This window comes from Thermobia domestica, chromosome 1, assembly GCF_964235325.1.
Source record: "Thermobia domestica chromosome 1, izTheDome1.hap1.1, whole genome shotgun sequence".
Classification (NCBI taxonomy): domain Eukaryota; kingdom Metazoa; phylum Arthropoda; class Insecta; order Zygentoma; family Lepismatidae; genus Thermobia; species Thermobia domestica.
The window spans coordinates 350,816,514-350,841,171 of record NC_137454.1 but is presented as its reverse complement, the minus strand read 5'-3'; the positions used below and the strand labels follow the sequence as shown (position 1 = coordinate 350,841,171).

The 24,658-nt window shown below is 35.4% G+C and overlaps 2 protein-coding genes across 2 annotated transcripts in view; one reads left to right on the top strand and one right to left on the bottom strand.

Moving 5' to 3' along the window:
• The window catches only part of LOC145681837 (uncharacterized), a 45,080-nt gene extending 36,445 nt beyond the window's left edge, over window positions 1-8,635 (top strand). The window contains exon 4 of the mRNA XM_081753447.1: window positions 4,889-8,635. Coding sequence (XP_081609573.1) covers window positions 4,889-5,230 — 342 coding nt within the window. The 3' untranslated portion in view covers window positions 5,231-8,635. The remainder of the gene's footprint in view (window positions 1-4,888) is intronic.
• Window positions 8,636-8,721: 86 nt separating this feature from the next.
• Window positions 8,722-21,647, bottom strand: LOC145668178 (uncharacterized). Its single transcript, XM_081735813.1, has 4 exons — window positions 21,432-21,647; window positions 17,444-17,499; window positions 14,997-15,062; window positions 8,722-11,566 (listed from the first exon to the last, which is right to left on the bottom strand). The coding sequence occupies exons 1-4, from the start codon at window positions 21,442-21,444 to the stop codon at window positions 9,176-9,178; spliced, it is 2,526 nt and encodes an 841-aa protein (XP_081591939.1). The 5' UTR covers window positions 21,445-21,647; the 3' UTR covers window positions 8,722-9,175.
• Between the last annotated feature and the right edge of the window lie 3,011 nt (window positions 21,648-24,658).

Below are 24,658 nucleotides of genomic sequence, written 5' to 3'. Positions count from 1 at the left end.
ACATGGTAATGTTTTGATATCAGATTAATTTATAATTGTTCACATCCATATATAGCATGATAAACGCTGAAAAATAAGGAAGAATTATCATATCCATCATTAATCTTTTGGGGCTTTGTTTAGGAAACATGATCTGAGAAACATATTAAAGGAGTTTAATTTTATAATTCTTTATACGTTAGTAATGAAGATTTTAGTCCTAGTCGGTCAAAAAGTGTATGTTTATATATCTAATGTTCTCAACTGTTATGGTTATTTTTATTGTATTAATTGCAGTTATCCAATAATGTTATTCATGTTTTATCCTAATTTTAGGGTATCCATATTTTGTCTAAACTTTAAAATCAGAGTTTAATTTTGAATTCATTTGTTTATTTTTTAATGAATATAGACTCGAGAATGTCCCTTTTGCGCGTTATTGTTTTGAAGGATATATCATCCTAACTTGTGCAATAGTTTCTTACCCTTATTTGAATGGAATAGCTTCATACGTTGTCTAAATTCGTGTTTGTTCCCACTAATGTGCTGTTTATTTCCAGATTTCTTTTTTAAATATATATATATCTCAAAATATTGCGTGTATCAACATTGATTCAAACTGTAGAAACTATAACCAGGTTGATAATGGCAAAAGACCATGAGTAATGGTGGTTTTTATCTCTTCTAGTTGAATGGAATTTCTCTCTTTTCTGCTACAATATCACCATACTTAAGAACTATTCAAGAAGTATTTTTATCGCAGTATGTTTTGGCACTGTGATTTCAGTGTCTCTCAATCGATATAAACGTGTTGAATATTTTCAGTGATATGTTAATCAAATTATCTTGAGGAAATATCTTTTGAATGTCATACGCCCTAACAATGGGAGAACAGTTCACTATCAATGTGTGGTTATTTTTATGTGTTATGTCTATTAAATAAAGTTAAAAGAAATGAAATGTTTTCAGTGATAGTACATTAATGAACAGGTTAATTTTAATTATAATTTCTCTCATATACATACATTTCAGGTTTTTTATAAAGCGATATTACATTGTAAACGAAAAATTGCATTGCGAGATTTGCTAGCGAAGTGTACTCCTTTTATAACAATAAAAAAAAAGTATTTTCTTCATAATAGAAAGTTCTTGTTTGATCTCACATATCATGTGATAACTTTCATTTCGAAACTTGACTTTCTCAACAACACACAACAATCCACTTTGGAGTACACATCATCTCACTGGAGACTGGCCGTAGAATTAACGATAAGGAGACCACGTGCATTTCAGATTTTATACCATATGGAAATATAACATTCCAATGAGGTTTCAAAATCCAAAACTTCAGCTTACGGTACAGAAATTAGATAACTAACGAAAACACGAAACTTTTACATTACCCCTTTTTCTGCCCTATTGCTGTTTAGTAAACACCACATCTACATAAATATGTCATAATATTGTCTCACAAATATTCTTTTGTTGCAGCCTCTTGTTTATAAATTGAAATGGCGTAAGAAAAGTACTGTTCGATTTACAACTTTTAAGAAATGTAAAAACCAAACTGGATTCGTGTAGTATTTGTTTATAATATGACTTAGGAGATTAAGATTTGTTTGAAATTAAGGTATTGTGTTTTTGTCATAAAAATAAGGTTTACTTTGTGGGTGCGTGCGTAATGCCAATTTCCCGATTTGTTAATGGCATTGCAAATTCAGCACTTAATGAAAAACTTCATATGAACACATTCAAAACCAACTTCCGTCTTAGTCAATCTGTACTACACTAAAATCTGTAGAATAAAAATGTTACTACTTTTCTTTTATTTAAGTATGATTGTCATTACACTTTTTCTATTTTGCTATTTATTATCAGACGTGTTTGTAACATATGAAATTGATTATTTTCATTATTTGATATCCTCGTAAAACAGAAAAATAAATAAATAAATTCATTTCCATTGCTGCCGAAAATGCTATAAAAATCATGAATTGGGATGCAAATATATATGAATAGCTCGGGAGAACATAATAGTAAGCGAAATTGAGTTATTAGGTGAAATGTATCAGGATTTAACCATAGAACAGTATGTAGGTGGTATAGTTTCGAAAATACACCCATAGATAGCATGGGAAGCTTTTCGGCATGTGTCATTGCATTACATTTCATGGGAAGGTTGAACTTCATTTTTCAGTTTATTTGAAAGTTGGAAAATGTTACATACTATCGTGTTCCCCCAACCCGCTCATATATATATATATATATATATATATATATATATATAATTTTACTAGGATTACAGTTTTTTTTTCTATTTTGTTTTTATCCATTTTTCGTGCATGATTACACTTTTTATGGAAGCACATCATAAAGAAAGTGTAACACTAGCCAATAAAATTAACATGATTATGTTTTTCTAATCTCGAACTCCGTATATCGTACAAATTTGTCTCAATATCTATTCCGATTAAAAGACGCCCTATTTGAACAACGACCAGTACATAAACACTTAGAATAAAATAATGTAAATCATTGTAAAATATTGAAGTTTGGGGAAATCCTAGAAAAACCGTCATCCTGAATCACCTACGGCAATGAACTGAGATTGATTGCTGTATCCATCTTGAAAATTCGATCTAAAGCATTTAGTTTCAGCGTCAGTAACTTTATTCCTCGTGTTCTTTAAGTAATTTCTTACTTGGTTAAATATTTTCTTTGCTTTTACATGCTTAATAATATTTTTCCTGATGTTAGCAATAACGTTCCTTTTACAGAATATATATATATTTTAAAGAAAATGACTTTGTGTTAATTATATATATATATATATATTTTAAAGAAAATGATTTTGTGTTAGTTAAAATTTTATCTATAAGTTTCCTAAACAATTGTAGAGAGCTACAAAAGATTTCGTCGAACCTCTGTCAACTTCTTCAGTTTATTTATAAAACTAAAGGTGTTTAATGTATTACATTACGTAGTTACCTCCAACTAAGAGGATATGAAAAAATATATAAAAATAGAATGGATGAAGTCTTGACACATTATGTAAGAACTAAACTGGTTACCTTCCATATTCCTGAAACAAGGAGAAAAATACAATCAAACTTGCACAATTGGCAGTAATTTAGTAAGCAAACGACGGTTAATTTTGTCATCTTGTCACTATAAAAATTCAAGAATACAGTGTTGGTTAGGTGTAATGTTTAGCAAAAGAACGAGAAGTAGATTTAAGCTTCTCATGGCGTGAAGTGCTTGAATTTCTCAGTTTACAGATGGATCTTCTAAACTGTTAACCGAAGCAACTGACTGTTTACAAATACAATATAGAAGTCGACAGTGGTTCGACGAAACCATTTATAGCTTTCTATAATTTTAGATCACTTGTAGGTGACTTTTGAACTAAGTATAATATACTTGTAATAGAATCTTTAAGGCATTTTACTTTGCAAATGTAGTGTGAGTGTGTTAGATTAGCCTAACTTACGTAACTAATTTATAATTTTATTGCTTACTGTTTCTGCTTACTTTGTTTGTTTTACATAAACATACAGGGTTTTACAAAAATGTGTCGCAATATTTTGAGGGCAGATTCCTCACATCAAAATTAAAAAAAAAAAAAAAAAAATCATATAGACCTGTGCTCAAAAGTGGATAGTTTCGGAGTTATAGGATGCCGGAAACGTGAAACAAATGAACTTAAATTAGGATATTCTTGTAAAATAATTGTATTCTATCTTGCATTAATTCTATCTTGCAGTAAAATAAAGAAAATAATTAGGTTAATTTTGATGAATTTTCACGTGTCTCTTCATCAGAACAACACTAACGGCTCTGCTGGAATATTGAAAATTATTTAAGATTTTTATTTTCATTTGAAATCTTTCAACTTTTGCTTCAAGAAAGTTGAAAAGTAAAATGAAAGCTTGAATAACTTGTCTCCTGTTTTAAGGAAAATATTATTCAACTAAGATTTATTAAACTTTATTTTTGGGTTTTATAAACGGTTAATCTGTGCAAAGTTTTACTCCTGGTTTAAAAACATGCTTCTCATTATCACCATTATAAGTATTTTGCCATTGTTGGTTGGGCATTTGGTGGAAATGAAGAAGCATCGCCGTTCTCAGATAGCAATCTTGCTCTCGAGATAACATTTTTTTTTTTTTTTTTTTAAATTTTAATACAGTCCATTAACTTTAGCCTCTTTTGCCATTCCGCCATTTCATCTACCACACGCCTCTTGATACAGTTCTTTTCCAGCCAATGTTCTAAATAGTTTATTTTCCTATTCCCAATTACTTGTATAATTGTTCTTTTCTCCCTTGTATGTTTAACGATTCCTTATTCGTTTTTCTTTCTACCAAGCTGATTTTCTTCGTTTTTCTCTGCGTCTGCATTGCGAAACCTTACTTTCTTTCCTGGTTTCTTTTGCATTGTGTTCGTATTACTGCTTCATAGGCTACAATACTTCATACGAAATATTTTATGAGTCTTTTCTTTCTAAACTCTTTATTTCAGGACTCATAATAAAATAAGACTTCATTGTGGTACTCTGTAAATATTTCCATTTCCGCGTTTTCACTAATTTACTATTTCCTTTTCTCTTCTCGTACATTCTTTATTTCCTATCGCATCCCGAATATTAAAATTTCCTCTGAAATAAGTTCTAACTTGTTTTAACTTCTCTTTTTAACCATTTTCTTTATTGCTCTTCCTTTCTCTACTTTCGGTAATCCGATTTTCGTTTCGTCCAGCTTCTTTTTTTTTCTTGTTTTTTGAAACATACTAGTATAAGAAACCTTTTGAAAGAGAAAACATTTTCGACATGACTAGGATGTTGAAAACTATGTTTAAACGTATTTTATGTTACTTGCTATCTAATATTTGCTTAATAATCTTGTTTCAGTTATTCCACGTGTGTGGCGCAGAAGGAACTAAACAGTCTTTCCTGTGTCCCAATGGTACTGTATTCAATCAACAAACTTTCGTCTGTGAATGGTGGCACAACGTCGACTGTCAAAATTCCAAAGCTTATTATTACTTGAACAACCAAATCGGCAAACAACCTACAACCACTACTACTTCAACAACAGCAATCCAGTCCCCTGGAACAGCCATTTTGTCCGGTTCGATAGAAGGAGGCCATATACAGCAACAGATAATTGCCAGCAAACCTATCCATGTACATTCACCTATTTGTGCTCATAATCGACCCAAGTTTTTGGCTCTTTTGGGCGAAGAACGATAACAGATGAACGTTAAGTTCAAAGTAAGTGCTAGTGAAGAACATAAATTTTCCTGCATATTTCAAGGCATACACTATATAAAAAAAAAAGCTGTATGGCACATTGATTACTTTCGAGGACTAGCTAAAGCGAAGCTTATAAAGTAATCAAACCTATCTTCAAGCGTATTTGTCTATAAACCAGAAAAAAACAATCCTCTTCTCTGTACTTTAGAGACGAACTGAAGCAAATAACAGTTTAGTCGAAATGTATTAATTTAACTTCCCTCACTTACACCAACATTAATTTCACACAGATGCTGAATTTGACTTGTTTAAACTTACTTCAATTCAAAAAATTCCAGTTTGGACAATGATTACCCTGACACCAGAAAAATCATGCTTCTATATGCAAGAAAAGAACTGAGTGTTCAATCAAAAAGTGACTTTCTATAATTTGTCTCAGATATGCAGATAGAAGTCCATGTAAACAATCCGGTGTTAGGGAAACTTACCCAACACTGAAACGGAAAGCTATTCAGATTTCGAATAACGATTTTTGTACAGAATGTATGTTTCTTCGAAATTTTCTTTTAAAAGATTCGAAATATCTGCAGTCTCCCGGGCTTCCTTAATGAAATGCAGTATCCTAAATCACGTTTCTGAACATGGCATCTTGTTTTTTGCTTCATAAACATGATTCAGAGGATAAATAATACCTGGTTCTTTATTTCCATTCTCGTTCTCCAATTTTTCAGCAGTATTTTTACATTAATTTTGTTAAATAATTTTATTTCTTGGAGTCTACGAAATTTAAGACATATTTACTACAATGATTTGTATCATCTTGTGCTAATGTTCCGTATTAGAAAAATGTGTCCCTTGTATGATCGACTTCACAGTTTTGAGTGTATATATTGAACATGTATCATTAATGAATATAAAATATTGAAATGACATAAACCATAGTATGCATTATACCGCTTTGCTGATCAAAATTAGAAACATACCTAGATACAGGTTATTTTTCCAGGAGGTTACTTGAATCAGATAGAAACTAAAGTATCCTATCCTTTGTTTCGATCCTTACTCATAGCATGGGTACTGAAATAAGGAGTTAAACTTCTATCAATATTAACCAATCAATGTTTTTTTTTAAAGAGTTATATCAAGATATTAATTCTTTTTCGTAATTCGTATTAAGCGGACACTTGTTCGCAACGAAAATGCAATATAGTGCTGTGAGATTTCTTTAAACATTAGAAATCTGCATAATAATTCGCTATGTCGTTGCTTCGATAACGACCATTAACATTCTCAATTATTTCGGCATTGTTACTTCAACAAATTGAAGATGTATGCTACCAAGCAATAATTTGTCTCTGTTTTTTTGTGAACTGAGAGCTGTCAGTTTCATTTTTGTAAATGTAGAAAAATGTGCCATTCAGCGTTATTGTAGAGCAGGTTTCATTTACGACTTTTTGAAAATCATATAGGTGTAGCAGGATTTAGTAAATATCATCAAATATTTGTACATCATTTTTTTTTCTGATTAGTGCTTATGACATTCACATTATGAAGTAATTGTACTATCTCTAAATGTCGTACACAGGTTATGGTAACTTAATGCGATTTTACAGAAGAAAGATATGTCTTTTCAAATAACAGCAAGATCTGTTTTTTCAGGTTTAAGAAAGTGCTAAAAAGGAGAATGTTCCAAATATAAGGAAAGAACTCTCAAAGTTATTCCAATATTCAGTCTCCTAATAGAGGTCATGGTGATTATTACTTTTTTTTGAAAAAGCGGCCAGAAAGAAAGACATACGAGAGAAAGTTACACTTACACAAAAAAAATGTATTGTTTTCGTTCCCTTCTTACAGTTGCACTAAGACTATGAGAAACGTTTCTAGATATTCTAAAACTACTCTCGATAACGTTTCGAGTGGCTTTATCAACAATCTTGAGAAGTTTCTGCATCAAGTAAAAGTGATATTTTGTAACCTTTACTTATAGCACATTTGCACGTACTTACCAGTGATTGGTTAATTTGTCCAGAATTAAAATATACACATAAATTGAGCTACTTTTTTAAAAATATATATATAAAACAGAATCTTTTCTAAAGTTATTTTAAGAATAATGATATTAGTTTCCCATTATTTTGTAAGTGTTATCTTTATGTAGGTCATGGTTTTCATCTTAAAAATATATCTCTAATTTATACGTGTCTTTTGAACAAATTTACAACTTTGTTGATATTGTTTCCACTGTCATTAAGTTTTAATGGATTACGTATCATCTCACATTTGATACAACTATATTTGGAAAACAATTTCTTTAAGACACAGGCTGATTTTTTAATTAAATATATGGAATGAATCCTATGAGAATTCATTAATTTGATCTTTCAAACTCCAAACAAACTTGTAGATGTAAGCTATTCAAATGCGAGGTAGCGCATTAAACCAAAAGATGCATATTCTTTCTAAGTTGTGTCTTTATCTTCGACAGTTCATTTTAGCAACAGCTCAGCTAACAAACGACAGAAATTCTTCTAACGCAAGACACATCATTTTTTTTTTCACTGAATACTTGAGGAATATCGCTCATTGAGCAATATAATCGCGCACTTCTTATCTGAGCAGTTTCAAATATTTATAAGTTTATCTTCTTAAGGATCTTGATAATTGTCGTGTTAATTACACAATTTGTCTCTTTCACGTGATATATCTTAAATCTACACATTTTCACTCTGATTCTTCTTTTAAGTCGTGCAAATTCATTAAGCTCTTGTGAAATTACTGGCAAAAGACAAATTACTTTAACCTATAAATTTTTCAGATGAATGCCTTCCCCGTGTATAGTAGTTTTAAAAAATGGATAGATGAGTATATAAGTTTGTGTCAAAACAAGTTTTTTCCCATATAAATACATTGTATTTTGACATAGAATGTTCTCCCATATTTGCACTTCAAACTATATTCACCAATCAGGAGTTCTTTACCGAAATTCGGAACATTATCTTTGTTAAGATTTTCTAGATAAAATGCTCTAAAACAATTGATAGCAACATGTTTTCTGATGTGCTCTTCTGTAGCATACTTATCAGTGGCAAAATACAACACTTTTATTTTTACTTTTACTCATTATTTTGTAATTTGTGAACTTCTTGCTGGCTATTTAGAAGTACCACAACTACAACGTTTAGCCCTGAATTTATGATCGAATAGTGTTGCTGTATTTGAAGTCATTGACAAATGATGATATTTGCTATACCTAATCTGTTATTAATTACGAAGAGAAAAATATATGTACTTAAGTCGTGTATAGTTTCTGTTATAACATTGAAAAATTTGTTGTATTTTTTATTATATACATATTTTTATAAGAAGTATTTTCTATATTGATAGTGTGCTTAGGTTATATAAGTAAATGTATAAAATTATTAAAACTGCAAATGTGTATATTTTTTAATAAATATAGTTTCATTACAAAGATAATTGTACTTTTCTTTTCTTATAAAAAAACTAACAAAAATACTAAACACTACTTATTTTTTACAGAATAGTAATCTCAATAAGTATTTTTCTGATTTCTCTAGATACATAAACATTTACAAATATGGATAGGTATGGCACAAATCTAAGATAAATTATTTCGATAACAATATTTAGAAATTACAAAAGTTTTATAAAACAACAGTTTTGTATGCAAAGTACGTATAATTTCATGCATTGACTCTTTGTGAATTTAATCAGTAAGTCTTACAATTTCATGTATATCAGTAGCGAAGATAAAGACTCATAGACTCTATAACAAGTAAGTCGCTAAGCTTTTAAGAATGAAGAGCAAAGAAGTCTGTGCTTGGTGATATGGGAAAAAATCTGGCGACATAATAGCGGGAACTGCAAGCTGTCATAATACTGCTTACTTCCATCACTTGGTGACACATATAACAATAATTGTATTTAATTAGGTGGTAAATATGAGCGGGCAGTATTCGTAGCTCCGAATCGTGTTTCGGAAATTGTCGAAGCACCGAAACTTCCCCCTCGCTCAATAATTGTGACATCACTATCGTCGATAGCTTGCGAAGGACCACCTGCAACAAAATCTGATGATCCTCCTTGAAATTGACTTACACTAGAGGAGGGGGCACCATATGATGAACTAGGAGACGAGCCTTCTGGTGCTCCGTAACTTTCAGAAATACTTGAAGGAGCACCGTATAGTGCAGATGGGGATGGAGAGCTTGCGGCGCCTCTGGGAGATGCTGCAAATTCTTGATTGTCTCCGCTTGGAGCTGGATAATCATAGTCTGATCCCGAACTATAACTTCCTCTGGGCGAGGAAGCTGCACCTTGATACCCACTTCTGCCAGACGCCACGAATCCAATATTTTGTTCCTCCGCACCTCCAAGGCTTCTATCATATGGTGTATCTGGTTCCTGGGCATAATAATCATTAGTGCTTGCAGAACCACGGTATGGTGCATTATATAAAGTTTGTGGAGATTCTGAACGATAATTGTTGGTTTCGCTAGCGTCAGCCCCAAACAATCCGGCTCGAGAAGAGACTCTATTATCAGATTGGGAAGTTGAACTTCCGACTAAAGAACCACCTGCTCTTGAATTAGGTGCTCCGTAGAGTGAAGAAGGTTCGTTTCTACTTTCAAAGCCTTGTGTTGGGGATCCATAACGAGAAGAAGGAGGTTGGCTAAAAGTATCGCGACTCTCAGCTCCTTGTGAAGAATATCCACTTCCTTGTCTTTGAGCACCCGGAACTAAAGATTGAAAGTTATCATTGGTTGCTGCGTTTCTGAAGGAGGCTGTGTTGCTTCCTGATGGAGGAAGGTAACGAGGACCAGGACGGGAATTAGCCCCTGATCCAAAATTGCCACGTGGGGAACTGCCTGACTGCTGAGAACCAAAGTCATTACCTGTTGAAGGTGCACCATACACTGGCCTAGGCTGTGAGGCAGTGCCTCTAGGTGAAGAAAAGCTACCTTGTGGAGAACTACCAGCTGGCTGAGAACCAAACCCATTGCTTCCTGAAGGTGGACCATATACTGGTCTTGGCTGGGAAGCGGATCCTCTAGGTGATGCAAAATTTCCTCTTGGAGAACTTCCAGCTTGTTGAGAACCAAATGCATTGTTTCCGGAAGGTGGACCATATACAGGTCTAGGTTGTGAAGCCGAACCTCTAGGTGATGCGAAACTACCTCGTGGAGAACTACCAGCTTGTTGAGAGCCAAATCCATTGTTTCCTGAAGGTGGACCGTATACTGGTCTTGGCTGTGAAGCGGAACCCCTAGGAGATGCAAAACTACCTCGTGGAGAACTACCAGCTTGTTGAGAGCCAAATCCATTGTTTCCGGAAGGTGGACCGTATACTGGTCTTGGCTGTGAAGCGGAGCCCCTAGGTGATGCGTAACTGCCTTGTGGAGTATTACCAGCCTGTTGAGAACCAAATCCGTTGTTTCCTGAAGGTGGGCCATACACAGGTCTTGGCTGCGAAGCGGATCCTCTAGGTGATGCGTAACTACCTTGTGGAGAACTACCAGCCTGTTGAGAACCAAATCCGTTGTTTCCTGAAGGTGGGCCATACACAGGTCTTGGCTGCGAAGCGGATCCTCTAGGTGATGCGTAACTACCTTGTGGAGAACTACCAGCCTGTTGAGAACCAAATCCGTTGTTTCCTGAAGGTGGGCCATACACAGGTCTTGGCTGCGAAGCGGATCCTCTAGGTGATGCGTAACTACCTTGTGGAGAACTACCAGCTTGTTGAGAACCAAAACCATTGTTTCTTGAAGGTGGACCGTATACTGGTCTTGGTTGTGAAGCAGAGCCCCTAGGTGATGCATAACTGCCTTGTGGAAAACTACCAGCTTGTTGAGAACCAACTCCATTGTTCCTTGAAGGTGGACCGTATACTGGTCTTGGTTGTGAAGGGGAACCCCTAGGAGATGTAAAGCTACCTTGTGGAGAACTACCAGCTTGCTGGCCACCAAATCCATTATTTCCTTGGGGTGAACCATACACAGGACTAGGCTGGGAGACGGCACCTACAGAGTCAGATCCGCCAAATTGCTGTCTACCTCCTCCAGGTGGACCATATACTGGTCTGGGTTGACTAGCTGCTCCTCGAGATCCAAAACTGTTAGATGATCCAGACCTCTGAGATCCAAAGCCATTATTTCTTGAGGGTGGACCATAAACTGGTCTGGGTTCAGTAGCTTGCCTTGCTAAAGCACCGCTGGCTGCGTAGCTGTATGAATCAGAGGATTCTCCCTGATAGCTACGACCATTGGCAGCAGCAGAAAATCCACCACTAGAAGGAGCACCATATTGTGCACTGGGCTGCAATAACAGAATAGAACCAATAAATTATAAATCTTATACAGTAGAGCATATTCATTACATATATATGGCTATATGTATTGTTTACGTGATCTTTCTATTGACAAAGACATCCTTCTCTTAATTCCAAAGCGAAATCTAAGAGTTTTGGGTTCATAGTGCTGGAAAGAGACGCTGAACGTCTAACTACCATTGTAGTCAATGATTCTCTTAAATATATTAAACTGACTTTACCTTATACGTAAAAATTAGTCAAATTGATTCTTTTACCAGAATGTCAAATACCAGAATATTTTATAATCAAATACCAGAATACCACTCCTGGAAATAATAATCTCAGTGAGAATTTACATCGTTACACACACACACACACGCAAATAGAATTTGTTTGTGAGAACATGATGAATGTCAAATATTCACTATTATTATTATTATTATTATTATTATCATTGTTTGGAAGAACCTAGCAAACATACTGTTTAATAAACCAAAATCTGGTAGCGTAAGTATTGTGCACAGTAGAAAAAGTTTTATACGCTAGAATAATTACAAGGTGCTACCAAGAGTTAGTTATAAAGGCAACAGTCAGGTCGACCTCGTGTAAAAATAATGCATGTATGTGAAGTGTTTCAGTGAGCTCTCCTGAATTCAATGACTGGAGTAATTAAGACACAAGACTGTCACAAATAACTACGTGGGAGATATTGTGGAAGCAGGTTTGTTTTAAACCATGCAAGAGGCATTTGGTGCAAAATCTTACACTAGCAAAGTAAAAATGCATTTCTTTCTAGAGAAGATGCTGTTGAAATCGGGTAAAAGTAATTGCGTAGAAACATTCATCTTTCAGTGAAGCCACATTCCACATCAATGGCAAGGTAAATTGATCCAAAGTCTGTCTCTGGGAAAATTAGGAACATACATAGATCGAGGAATACTGGTGACTGGTCTGACTCATTTCCGGATATGTTTGTCAAATGGTTGTCATTTTGAGTTTAGGATAACTGTGGCGACTACATGGTAGACATAGATGCATTTTCTGCATTTTCGCAGGAATATAAATGTGCTTCTCAATCGTGTTCTGCTACAGCGCTGGACCGTATGTGCAGCAAATAGTAACAACAAACTTCTTCTTTGGCCATTCCATTGCCCGGACCTCACGCCGTGTGTTTTCTTTCTTCGGAAATTCGTTAAAAAAGAGTTTGTGAACGAATATTGCCCAAATGCATCTAGACACTTTCATATCGCATATTCACTGAGGTCATTAAAGCGGAAATGCTACACACAGATCTAGGATGAAATTAATTACAGCGTAGTCATGTCTTGTACAAGATTGTACAAATTGATAGGTAATATACGAGAAGATTGGATAGCTGGTGGTACTGATTGTATATATTGTCCCCTTCTACGCATACAGAACATTAATGAAGAATACGTTAATTGATATGTGTGACTGAAATATTCGATTGATGTGTCACTTTCAAAAGTCGAAAAAATATTAGAACTACAGTTCCTGTTCAGTCAAAATAATCTTTCGCTGTAGTTACTAACGATTGCACTCCATGACGAAATAAGTCAGAAGTATGCAATGCTAAATCCCCAACTTTACGTTGCCGCACTCCGTCACCAGGGAAATTTCTTGGCAAGAGTGATCGTGATGTCGAAGAGATGGTAGTCTGTGAAAGACACGAAAGACACGTCAGGAAAGTACGGTGGGTGAGAAAAGGTTTCATACTTATTCTCATGTAGAATCTGCACTCTGCACCGTCCTTTGAGCAACATGAGAGTACATGAGGATATCATGTCTGCTAACAATTGACGGATGCTTGCGGATACGTTTGCATGCTTCTACGGAGAAATACATGATGTCACGTCTATCATAGACCACCATATCAACACCAACACCTTATGTGAATATATTTGTAGTTTCGGAGATCTCCTGAATGCCGATCACGATCAAACTGCTGTTCTGACTGTTTACGATTGTCACAGAGGCATTTTTCATGAAAAATGACAATACGATGATGAAAACCTTTCCGCACTCTATAAAACTGTATCTCCGAACGGGGACCCTTTTTAGATAGTGTCCACTCATGCCAGTGGGTGCCATGACTCTAATTTTTCACCTTAATGATTATGTGGGTCAACCGAAAAATAGCGGTATGCCTAAAACTGCACCATTAATTTTTCGAGGGTCCATGTTCACGGTGTTCTTGAGGAGCTAATCAGTATATGCTATTGATTGATGGCAGGAGGGCTCATTTTTTGATGTTGTATCATTGGCATGAAATTTCAGAAAGCAGCGCAATAAACCGTGACACAGTAAAGATAGGCCTGGGCTCACTCGCTCATTCAGATCCGGCTCATTCGCGAGAGACACATCAACTATCACTTACTTTGTAACTGTGCCTGCCAAGATTAGCAATGCATTAAAAGTTAAAATATAAATTGAAGCGGGCGTCTAATGTCGGATTATCAATCAGGAAATAGAAATTAGTTCCAATTAACTGTATATTGTTTTGTTTTAACAACTGGCTCAACATGACAATTGCAAATAACGTTACGATATTTCTCGAACGCCTTGTATGTAATATAACACATAAACCTTCAATAATTGATCTAATGCAAACTTTTCACAATAATTAGCTACAACCACTATTACAATTATTATTATTATTTCCATTTTTCTCTTTACTAAACATGGAGATTCTATACATGAAGGACATAAGTGGGAATTCAAATACAGTTCATTTAGTTCAAGTCACAGTTCCAGGAGGAAATATAAAGAACTTTCAGGGAAGATTTAAATCCTTCACCACTGATCTGAATTTCTAGAACTCTTTTATATTCCGTAAATAGCCGAGGTTAGTTTAAATGTTGTTAGCTAAAATATATATTTTTGTCTTTTTATTTGCTTTTAGGGATTCTCAGTATATATTTAAGCTAAATATGAGGGGTATTTCGTTTCTCGATCTATTACAGAACTGGAGTTCCAATAAAATGAACAATATATGCAACACATCAATAAATAATCTACATTAAATATAAGTACTGTATGTAGATGATTTACATGTATTGAAGACACCGTGTTCTATACGTTATGTAATATTGAGTCTAAAATTAGGACTTCTGATCCTAACAATGCAAAGGTTAGTAAAGAGAGGTAAGGGCATAATAATAAGAAGAACGTAAACGGTTTAGCTCGGTAATAATACAATCATTCTATCCAAATACCAATAACTATGGTATTCACCCTAAAATAGAATGTTTAAAGATTTATTTGCCACGTGTTGCGTACGCCTACTTTTTTTTTTCTTTTTACATATCTTTTGAAATTGTATCAAACTGACAGGAAGCTGTAATTTGCTATATAAGGCTTGGAGCGAAAGAATTAATTATAATGAAAGAAAGAAAATACTGTTGTTATTCGTACCTGACCAGGTCCTACTGCTACTGAACTTCTGCTAGAAGGGGAAGCATAATTGTAACCTTCTTGAGCCTGAAAAACAAAAACAAGTCATCAGCAAATTGAAAAGAAAGAAAAAAAAGAATTATTATTATTTACTAGCTTATATTGTTAACTATACATTATTTGGTTTATTTGAATAGCAGAGATAAGGTATTAGATTAGTTTTTAACTTAAACCATACGTATACACTACTGTTTGGGAAAATCGCAACATGTATGTACAATCACAGATTCTACAATTTCCCTGATGTAGTTTTGGACTACTAAGGTTGCTCTGAATGAGCATCAGCGGATATTGCGTATCGTACTCAGTAGCGATTGCGTGTAGCACACTAGCATTTATTCGGCCGCTATGGCATTAAGGGAAGTACACCTATAGTTTGGCCTTACTACAGCATAGATTAAGCATCAACAACTTACAGCATCACCTGCCGAACTGGGTTTCAAAGAGCAATAAAACTGAACGCACAAGTGTATCAATATCTCGCTGTTGTGTAGCAGAGCGAAAATATTGAAGTGGTAAAAATGTAGCCAAAAGAGTTGCTCTTACATCATGACTCTCTCATTCTAAAAACCGGAAACCGAAAAAACGGTTTTTGTGCCTACCACTAAATGGAATAGCATGGACAGCAGTTGTAACTTCCATGCGTCGGTAGAAGGCCAACAATACTTGCGCCATACGACTGTACTTGTTCTGGTGCAGTTAGACACGTTGAATGTGGGTTTCGGTTTTTCTAGAAACCGGTTACCTGTTTTTATAAAACCGGTTTTGCCATCCCTAATTCCATTCGAGGATATTTCCTTCAAGTATCTCATAGTCACTATGCTTTTAGATTTCTCTAACGCTACCTCTGATCATGTCGGGTTCACGTGGTCAATGATCTATCAAAAGATGCAACTAGGATTGGGACAATACATACAACTGTGGTACAGCTGCAACGAAGTCTACTGCAGTGAAAATCACGATGTGGTACAATGGTCCAATTCCGGTAGCCATCACAGAGGATGATCGATGGTAGAGGAGTGGCATATCTTAAAGTAAGCAGAAACTTGAATTTATTCGGATGGTTACCAGGGGCGGATCCAGGACGGACTTCTGTGGGTCCGAGGGGTTGCAATACTCCTACTTAGAGCTACTTTCAAGAGCTCCAAACTCTGGGATGGGTTATATATATAAAATAAGAAAGTTTCCTCTTCTTGGGTCGATCACCCCGATCGTCCTCCTTGGATCCGCCTCTGATTATTTACAGATCAGCCTCTGTAAACTTTCCTTATTATTATTAGGATCACACAGTGGAACTTATACAAAATCGTACTGATAGTAAATCCATCCCTAACTCTACATAATAACTCATTGAGCGAAAGAGATTGTTTAAAATTCTATATTTGCAGCAGACACCTGGAGTGATTATCAATTTTGAGTTCATTAATGAAGTTAATCCTCTAACTTTTGAACAGGTAACAGTGACTAACATCGTCCGTTACTCCACATGATAACTCCTGGACGAAAGCGAAATTTGAATTCTGTTTTTTTTTTTCAATAAGGTAGCTAGAGTGATTATCTTGACAGAGTTCGTTAATTAAGTAAATCCGTTAACATTTGAACAAGTTTAACGGTGGCTATCTATAGGGTGTTTCAACATAACATCAACAACGTTTGGGAAGTGATTCCTGACACCAAGATAAGACAAAAAGTATTGACCAACCTGGGTGCACAAATGCTTCCTTTCGGAGTTATAGGCTGCCGAAAACATGAACTTTAAAGGTCCATAGCTACAAAAGTATGGGACCTACCGTAGTTGGGTCAAGACTTCACTTACAAACTAGTATGTATCCTGTCCAAATATCCATGTTTCAGAATCTTGCGGGACTTTCGCAGCAATTTTTATAAAGGTAGTTGGTGAGTACTTCAAATTATAAGCCCGTAGCCGAACTCCCTCTATAAAAATTGTTGCGTGAGTACCTTAGAATTCTGAAACATTTTTGGATAGCGCACACATTAGTTCCTGAGGAAGTCTTAACCCGACTACGGTAGGTCCCATAGTTTTGGAATTATGTATCTTTAAACTTCATTTTTCCTGTTTTCGGCAACCTATAACTCCAAAAAGAAGTAGGGCCTATTTGTGCACAAAGGTTGGCCTATACTTTTTGTCTTACCTTCGTGTCAGGAATCATCTCCCAAACGTTGTCGGTGTTGTTTTGAAACACCCTGTGAATCACATAATCCATACATATAAGCTACGCGTAAGCATTTTCACCATCTTTAGTAGAACTTATTTTTTTAAAAGGAAAAATCAATCATAAATATTGGAATGCAAGGTAGAAACTAATAAAACATGTCCTGAATGTAACTAACTATTTCAAACTAATTGCAAACTGTAGCTTAATCTGAGAAAAGTAAACTTTCTTTACCTTACACACTGCAAGGAAGCACAAGAGGATGGTCGTCCAACCAACAAACATTATTCCTGGAAAGTAACAAGTTTGATTAGCTAAAATCCAACATTGCTGATTAAATCAAGTTAATTGCAATAATTGGTGAGTGAATATATTTACAAGTCGTGTGTGCGTCACTGTTTTCATTATGAGTGCCACTTTTGATCATGTGTACTACTATTAGGATTGTACGACTGTTATAAGTATGTGTGTCACTGCTTATATATACCACTGTTATGAGTATCACTGGTTAAAATTGTATCACTGTTATGAACACTGTTACTGTGTGTCACTGTTTATATGTAACACTGTTACGATTGTATTACTGTTATGAGTGAGTAACTGTTGAATGTATCACTGTTGGGATTGTATCACTGTTATGAGAATGTGTGAAACTGTTTATATATACCATTGTTAGGATTGTATCACTGCTGTGAGTGTGTACGTCACTGTTAGGATTGTATTAATGTTATGACTATGTTTGCTACTGTTCATATGTACCACTGTTAAGATTGTATCATTGTTATAAGTACATGTATTAGTGTTAAATGTAACACTGTTAGAATTTATCACCGTTATGAGTGAGTAGCTATCAAAGGCGCCGATCCTGAGAGCCCAGGGGGCCCGAGCCCTCCCAAAGCTCATGTGATCCCCCGCATTGTATTTATGAATATACAATATTTGGCATAATTTGAATGCAATTTGTCTTAAAATCCTGATATATATGCCTTCTGCATCTGAATGCCCCCCAAATTTACAGAGAAATCGGCACCCTTGGTAACTATTGAAAGGTATCACTGTTGGGATTGTATCACTGTTATGAGTAAGTGTGAAACTGTTTATGTATACCACTGTTAGGATTGTATTACTGTTATGACTATGCCACTCACAGTGATCCAGAAACCCTGAAAATGTGGCCAAAATAGGAAGATGTGGTTCCATGTCCATGAAACATGACAGATAAAGGTTTGTGAGGTCGCTGAGTACGATTCTGATATCCAAATAAAAAACTTCAAAATGGCGGATCCAATATGGCGGACAGAAAAAAAGAAAAAATCAAGCCATGGAGCTGAAATTGGGTAAATAAAGGTTTTTGGGGTCGCTGAATACGAATCTGATATCCAAATGAAAAAATGCAAAATTTCGGATCGAATATGGCGGATTGTGGAAACAAATAAGACATGTAGTCACCAAATGTGTATAATAGCATGCAATATATATAAATACATAAAATGGACGTATGCATATATATATATATATATATATATATATATATATATATATATATATATATATATATATATATATAAAGTAAACAAATATATATTTTCTAACTGAAATATGTACCACGTTGGTTGCAAAATGTGCACACTCCTCAGTCCGTGTTGCATTGTACAGTACATACAAAACAAGTATTTTGTTCAGAACCAACGTGGCAGATAGGCAGTTAATAGTCTTTAACACAGTTATTCGGACTGATCATCAGAAGGCTGTGCGTGCGGAGCCTCTATATCTTTCAAAAGCATGAGTACAGCTGGAGACAGTTGTTTTTTCCTATGCTTCTGTGCCATGGGTTCACGAAGCGTCGAGATTTTGGGATCACTTGTGAGCATGAGTCGCAGAAATATATCTCGCAACGTGTCCCCTCGTGTGCACTTACGAGAATGATGTTCCCTGTACTGTTTGATATGCTTGTTTCGGGCCTCCTGGGCCTCTTCGGAATCTGCCCAATCGGTAATATGCAATGACTGATAATTGCGGATCCATGAACAAGAACTTTATGCACTGAAGCGGGCATGTAGAACCACGAATAGTGTTGAAGGTACAGTTCCAGTATATCATTTGACCAAGCTTCAAATTTACGTGGATCTATCTCCAGCCCACAAGATAAGGCGTGATGCAACACAGCACACTTCTCGATAAGATCCCGATTCGATGAATGCAACCTTATCGGGATATTGAAAGAAACGACGGGCAATATTTCCGTCATTTGAAGTACCGTTTCCGCCTTGCCTTGGTTCATCGATGATCAGCCCTAACTGGGCCTTCATGGCCTTTTGGATGTCGGCTTGCTTCTTCCTCCTAATATCAATTTGTGTTCTTTACGAATTTGCCATCTTCGAAGATCCAAGCGGTATGCAACATGAAGCAGCCACTCCATAAAACGGATCCATGTATGAAGAGGAGACAGTCCGAAGCCAAGATTGTCAGGTTTTACTGGCTTAGGGCCCTTTGTCAATGTGTTCATCTCCTTTGGCGTTGCGCCACACACATAGCAGGTCTGTGCTGATTTTGTGTGCGTAATCGCGTTACAAACTTTGCCGTCAACCATTGTGAAATGCAGGCTGTGTGTGACCTCAAATACCTTTCCTGCGATGGTGATTTGGCTAGGCGTCAGTTCTTGCATTTGTCCCTGCATACATTAAAATTCTTGTCGTATCAGTTCAGTTGTTTCCTTCTTAAACTGCAACCTTATGGGCCGGCAGAATCTCGGGGATGATGGCCGCTAATTCTGCAACACTACGACTCGTAATCACTTCCTTTCATAGAACAGTTGAATTGGTACAATTGACGTGAACACAATGTCAGTGTCTGTAAAGCCCTCCTCTTGTGCAACTTGTTTGTATTCAGCGTGTCCAGTAGTACCATCGCATCTCCATTTGGTGATGAGCTGAAGTGACATACTATATTTCGCTGGAATTCTTTCTAGCACAGGCTCCTGTGTTTGTACAATTCGTGCAGCTGTGCGGTCCTGCGTCCTGCAGTGGCTCGTAAAACGTGGACAAGTTTTCGTCTTGATATGTGATACCCCATGTCAGAAACGAAAAGAGTTGAGTTGAGTTGATTTTAGTTTAGCGTCCCGTTCAGCAGCGAGGCTATATGAGACGTGGACCTACTGATTAACGTGGAATCCGAACCACATGAGCTCCCGCCGGGAAACGAACCCGGGTCTCCCACGCCAAAGGCGCGTACGCTAACCGCTTAGCCACGAGGGAGCCCCAGAAACGAAAAGAAAATGCCCATTCAGCATAAAAGACCAATACTGTTCGTCACATTACGATTATCATAATTACTGATACTATAAGTCATAACTCTGTTACACACAACACACTGTTGTTGTATTGCTGAGGTCTGTCATTGTGATTTGTATGGCAATGTATGTGCTGACATCGCATATAGTCTTCTATTTACTCATTCATGCACAATTTCTCGTCATTAGGGTTTCAATTTCCAATCGTTTCAATTGTACATGCTTTTAGTTAGTTTAAATAGCTTTTATGCCACAACTATTTTATTACAAACACAATGAGAGCATTATTTGCAAAGTAGAACACACATTCGACGTATAATATACTCTGTTATGAAATGCCGTTGGATTCATTTGTCTACTCAATACCTTACTCCAGCTTTCTTTGCAAACCTTTAGTCTAGCAACACTGAATATCTACAGATGGCAATACTGAAGGTGCTTTTTCCATCTCCTTTGTGTCGACTAACATTATCTATGGTCATGGTACGTTACTATTCATTATCTCTATTCGTTTATGAGACAATAGCAAACGAATGAATATCAAACCTTTGCCTTCCAGAGGGTCCGGCCGCCCCTTACTTTCATTTATTTTCATTACTTCAACTACAAACTGACCCTGTTAGCATGTTTCTGGTTTCGGATTTACACTTCTCATGACATAATGCTTTAGAACAACATATTTCCATATATACAACAGTTTACCCTTGTTGTTCAGTCCCTTCGTAAATTTTTGTTTACTATCAGCTTCCCACAAACATCCCTCGATTTTACACAACCGAGCAAAATGGAGCAAAGTTTGTTTGTAGTGTCTAATTCCGATAATATTGGGCTCATATGTACGAGAAACATCTGAGCTTCACTTAGTTTCACTCAAAAGAAAAGTCTAGAAACACAAAAATACACGTATACTTTTGTTTCCTTTGCTACGCTTACCTTTAACGCTCATTCCAACGGGACACTGCAATCACATCACACATCTACGCACACCAACAGCAAGCATAAGCTTTGCATATATAATATATCCTGACCCCCTTGTTCAGTTGACGAAGGACATACATAACACAACACTGGTAACTTTGTTGTCTCTAGCTGATACACAACTGCTGTTTTGTGCACAGGCAATCTCTTACATTGGACGCCAGTCACAGACTGCGGGAGGCTATTATTTGAAACACTCATGTCGATATGACTGCCCAAGGTCAATGCCTATCCAGCACTACTACTAGTTCCGAAATTTGCGTCATGTAATTTTGGCCAGGTTTTGACGGTCTCTGGACCACTGTGCACTGTTCATATGTACCACTGTTAAGATTGTATCGCTGTTATGAGTACATGTGTCAGTGTTTATATGTAACACTGCTAGGATTGTATCACTGTTATGAGTGAGTAACTGTTGAAATGTATCACTGTTGGGATTGAATCACTGTTATGAGTATGTGTGAAACTGTTTACATATAACACTGTTAGGATTGTATTAATGTTATGACTGTGTTTGCTACTTTACATATGTACCACTGTTAAGATCGTGTCACTGTTATGAATACATGTGTCAATGTTTATATGCACCACTGTTAGGATTGTATCACTGTTATGAGTATGTGTATCAATGTTCATTTATACCACTCTCGGGGTTATATCACTGTTATGAGTATGTTTGTCACTGTTTATATATACCACTCTTAGGATTGTATCACTGTTATGAATACATGCGTCACTGTTTATATATACCAGTTTTAGGATTGTATCACTGCTATGGGTATGTATACCAGTATTTATCAACGTTTTATTTCTAAAAATAAAGGTACCCGTATGCTGAACCTCAGCTTCGAAATAGTTTAAAAGTTACATACCTTTCAGCGTATTATTATTATTATTATTATTATTATTATTATTATTATTATTATTATTATTATTATTATTATTATTATTAATGTTCAGTAGCATATCAGTGCGGTCTTGTAACTAAAAATTCTTACATACATATGTATAAAGATGGTTTAAAAATGTCTGATTCTTACATCTTGATTTTATAATACAATAAACGTAATGACAATCAATATTTCTTAGTAATTTGTTTCTTGTTTTTCTCTTTCTGTAAACTGGCTAAGTAAGCGCTATTGATTGTTTTCAAAAGTCATCAAGAGTTCCACAAAAATTGAATTTCAGTAACAACACACATACAGTACATAATGTCAGAGTACTAGTCATGCTACCAAAGTGTTTTACAAACATCTACTAAATTAATGAATAAACTTTGCGAAAAAAAAATCTAGGGGATGTTTTCAGTTAATTCTCTTCCTAATAATGAATAAAAACAATTAATTGGATATATTAAAATGAGAAGTGAGTAAAGGCTTTTCTGCGGAGAAAGTACGAAGAGGGAATCTCAAAAGAGTTTTTGTACTGGCTTTCAGTTTAATTCAGTTTTCATATTCCGTTCTCATTAAAAACTCCGTGCCGTTGCATACTACCAGAAAAAACACTGGTGTTTATATATACCACTGCTTTAATTGTATCATTGTTATGAGTATGTGTGTCACTGTTAATATGTACCACTGTTGAGACTGTATCACTTTTATGAGTATGTGTGTCAGCGTTTATATGTACTGCTGTTAGGATTGTATCACTGTTAAGAGTATATTCCTCAATGTTTATGTACACCACTGTTAGGATAGTATCACTTTTGTGAGCATGTGTTTCAATCTTTATGTTACTACTGCTGGGATTGTATCAGTTATGAGTATGTGTGTCACTGTTAATATGTACCACTGTTGAGACTGTATCACTTTTATGAGTATGTGTGTCAGCGTTTATATGTACTGCTGTTAGGATTGTATCACTGTTAAGATTATATTCCTCAATGTTTATGTACACCACTGTTAGGATAGTATCACTTTTGTGAGCATGTGTTTCAATCTTTATGTTACTACTGCTGGGATTGTATCAGTTATGAGTATGTGTGTCACTGTTAATATGTACCACTGTTGAGACTGTATCACTTTTATGAGTATGTGTGTCAGCGTTTATATGTACTGCTGTTAGGATTGTATCACTGTTAAGATTATATTCCTCAATGTTTATGTACACCACTGTTAGGATAGTATCACTTTTGTGAGCATGTGTTTCAATCTTTATGTTACTACTGCTGGGATTGTATCAGTTATGAGTATGTGTGTCACTGTTAATATGTACCACTGTTGAGACTGTATCACTTTTATGAGTATGTGTGTCAGCGTTTATATGTACTGCTGTTAGGATTGTATCACTGTTAAGAGTATATTCCTCAATGTTTATGTACACCACTGTTGTATCACTTTTGTGAGCATGTGTTTCAATCTTTATGTTACTACTGCTGGGATTGCATCAGTTATGACTATGTGTGTCACTGTTAATATGTACCATTGTTAGAACTGTATAGCTGTTAGGTTTAGGTGTATCAGTGTTTATGTATACCACTGCTGGAATTGTATAACTGTTATAATGTGCAACTGTTTGAATATGTGTACAACTGTTAGAATTGTATCACTATTAGGAATGTGTTGTCAGCAGTGTTATCAACAGGTTGTTTCAAAATATGGCAAAATGACTCACAGAGTCTAGGTAAAATTGGGTAAACGCTTTTAAAATCGTAGCTAAATTTATAACTAACAAAGTTTAAGAATAAAGCAAGCAAAAATGTTCAGTGATGGATCTTGAGAGAGGTCATAGTAAAAATTAAAATTTTATCACTAAAATTTAAGAAAAGTATGCTTACCTAATGTGCTAATGTGTGCATACAAGAATTAGGATATTAACTAAAATTTCCTTTCCTTACTTTGTAGGGGTAAATTTTCATCTTTACCAATGATACTTTCCTCAAGAACACCATGTCATAGTTTTATTTTACAGTTACAACATACTGTAGTGTTATTGATGACTTTCTCAAATCAAATTATTTTCATCCTTAACATATTCTTAGAAATTAGAATATTTACAGCATGCTTTGCTTACATCATTGACGAGGTGCTGCTACACATCTCTTGAATTCTTTACTTCGTTCCTCATCGTTACTTCCGAGAAAATGTTATCAAATAATAATTTATTGTGATTTTATTAACAATTTTTGAGAAGTTTGATTGGGAATGATACTCAACTATCGCTAAGAACACAAATGGCTAGAA

Excerpts from the sequence above, each read along its gene's own strand:
- LOC145668178 (XM_081735813.1), bottom strand. Across the intron at positions 15,063-17,443 it reads GCTTCCTTGCAGTGTGTAAG|GCTCAAGAAGGTTACAATTA; the intron begins GTAAAGAAAGTT and ends TTTGTTTTTCAG. Across the intron at positions 11,567-14,996 it reads TAGCAGTAGGACCTGGTCAG|CCCAGTGCACAATATGGTGC; the intron begins GTACGAATAACA and ends CTGTTATTGCAG.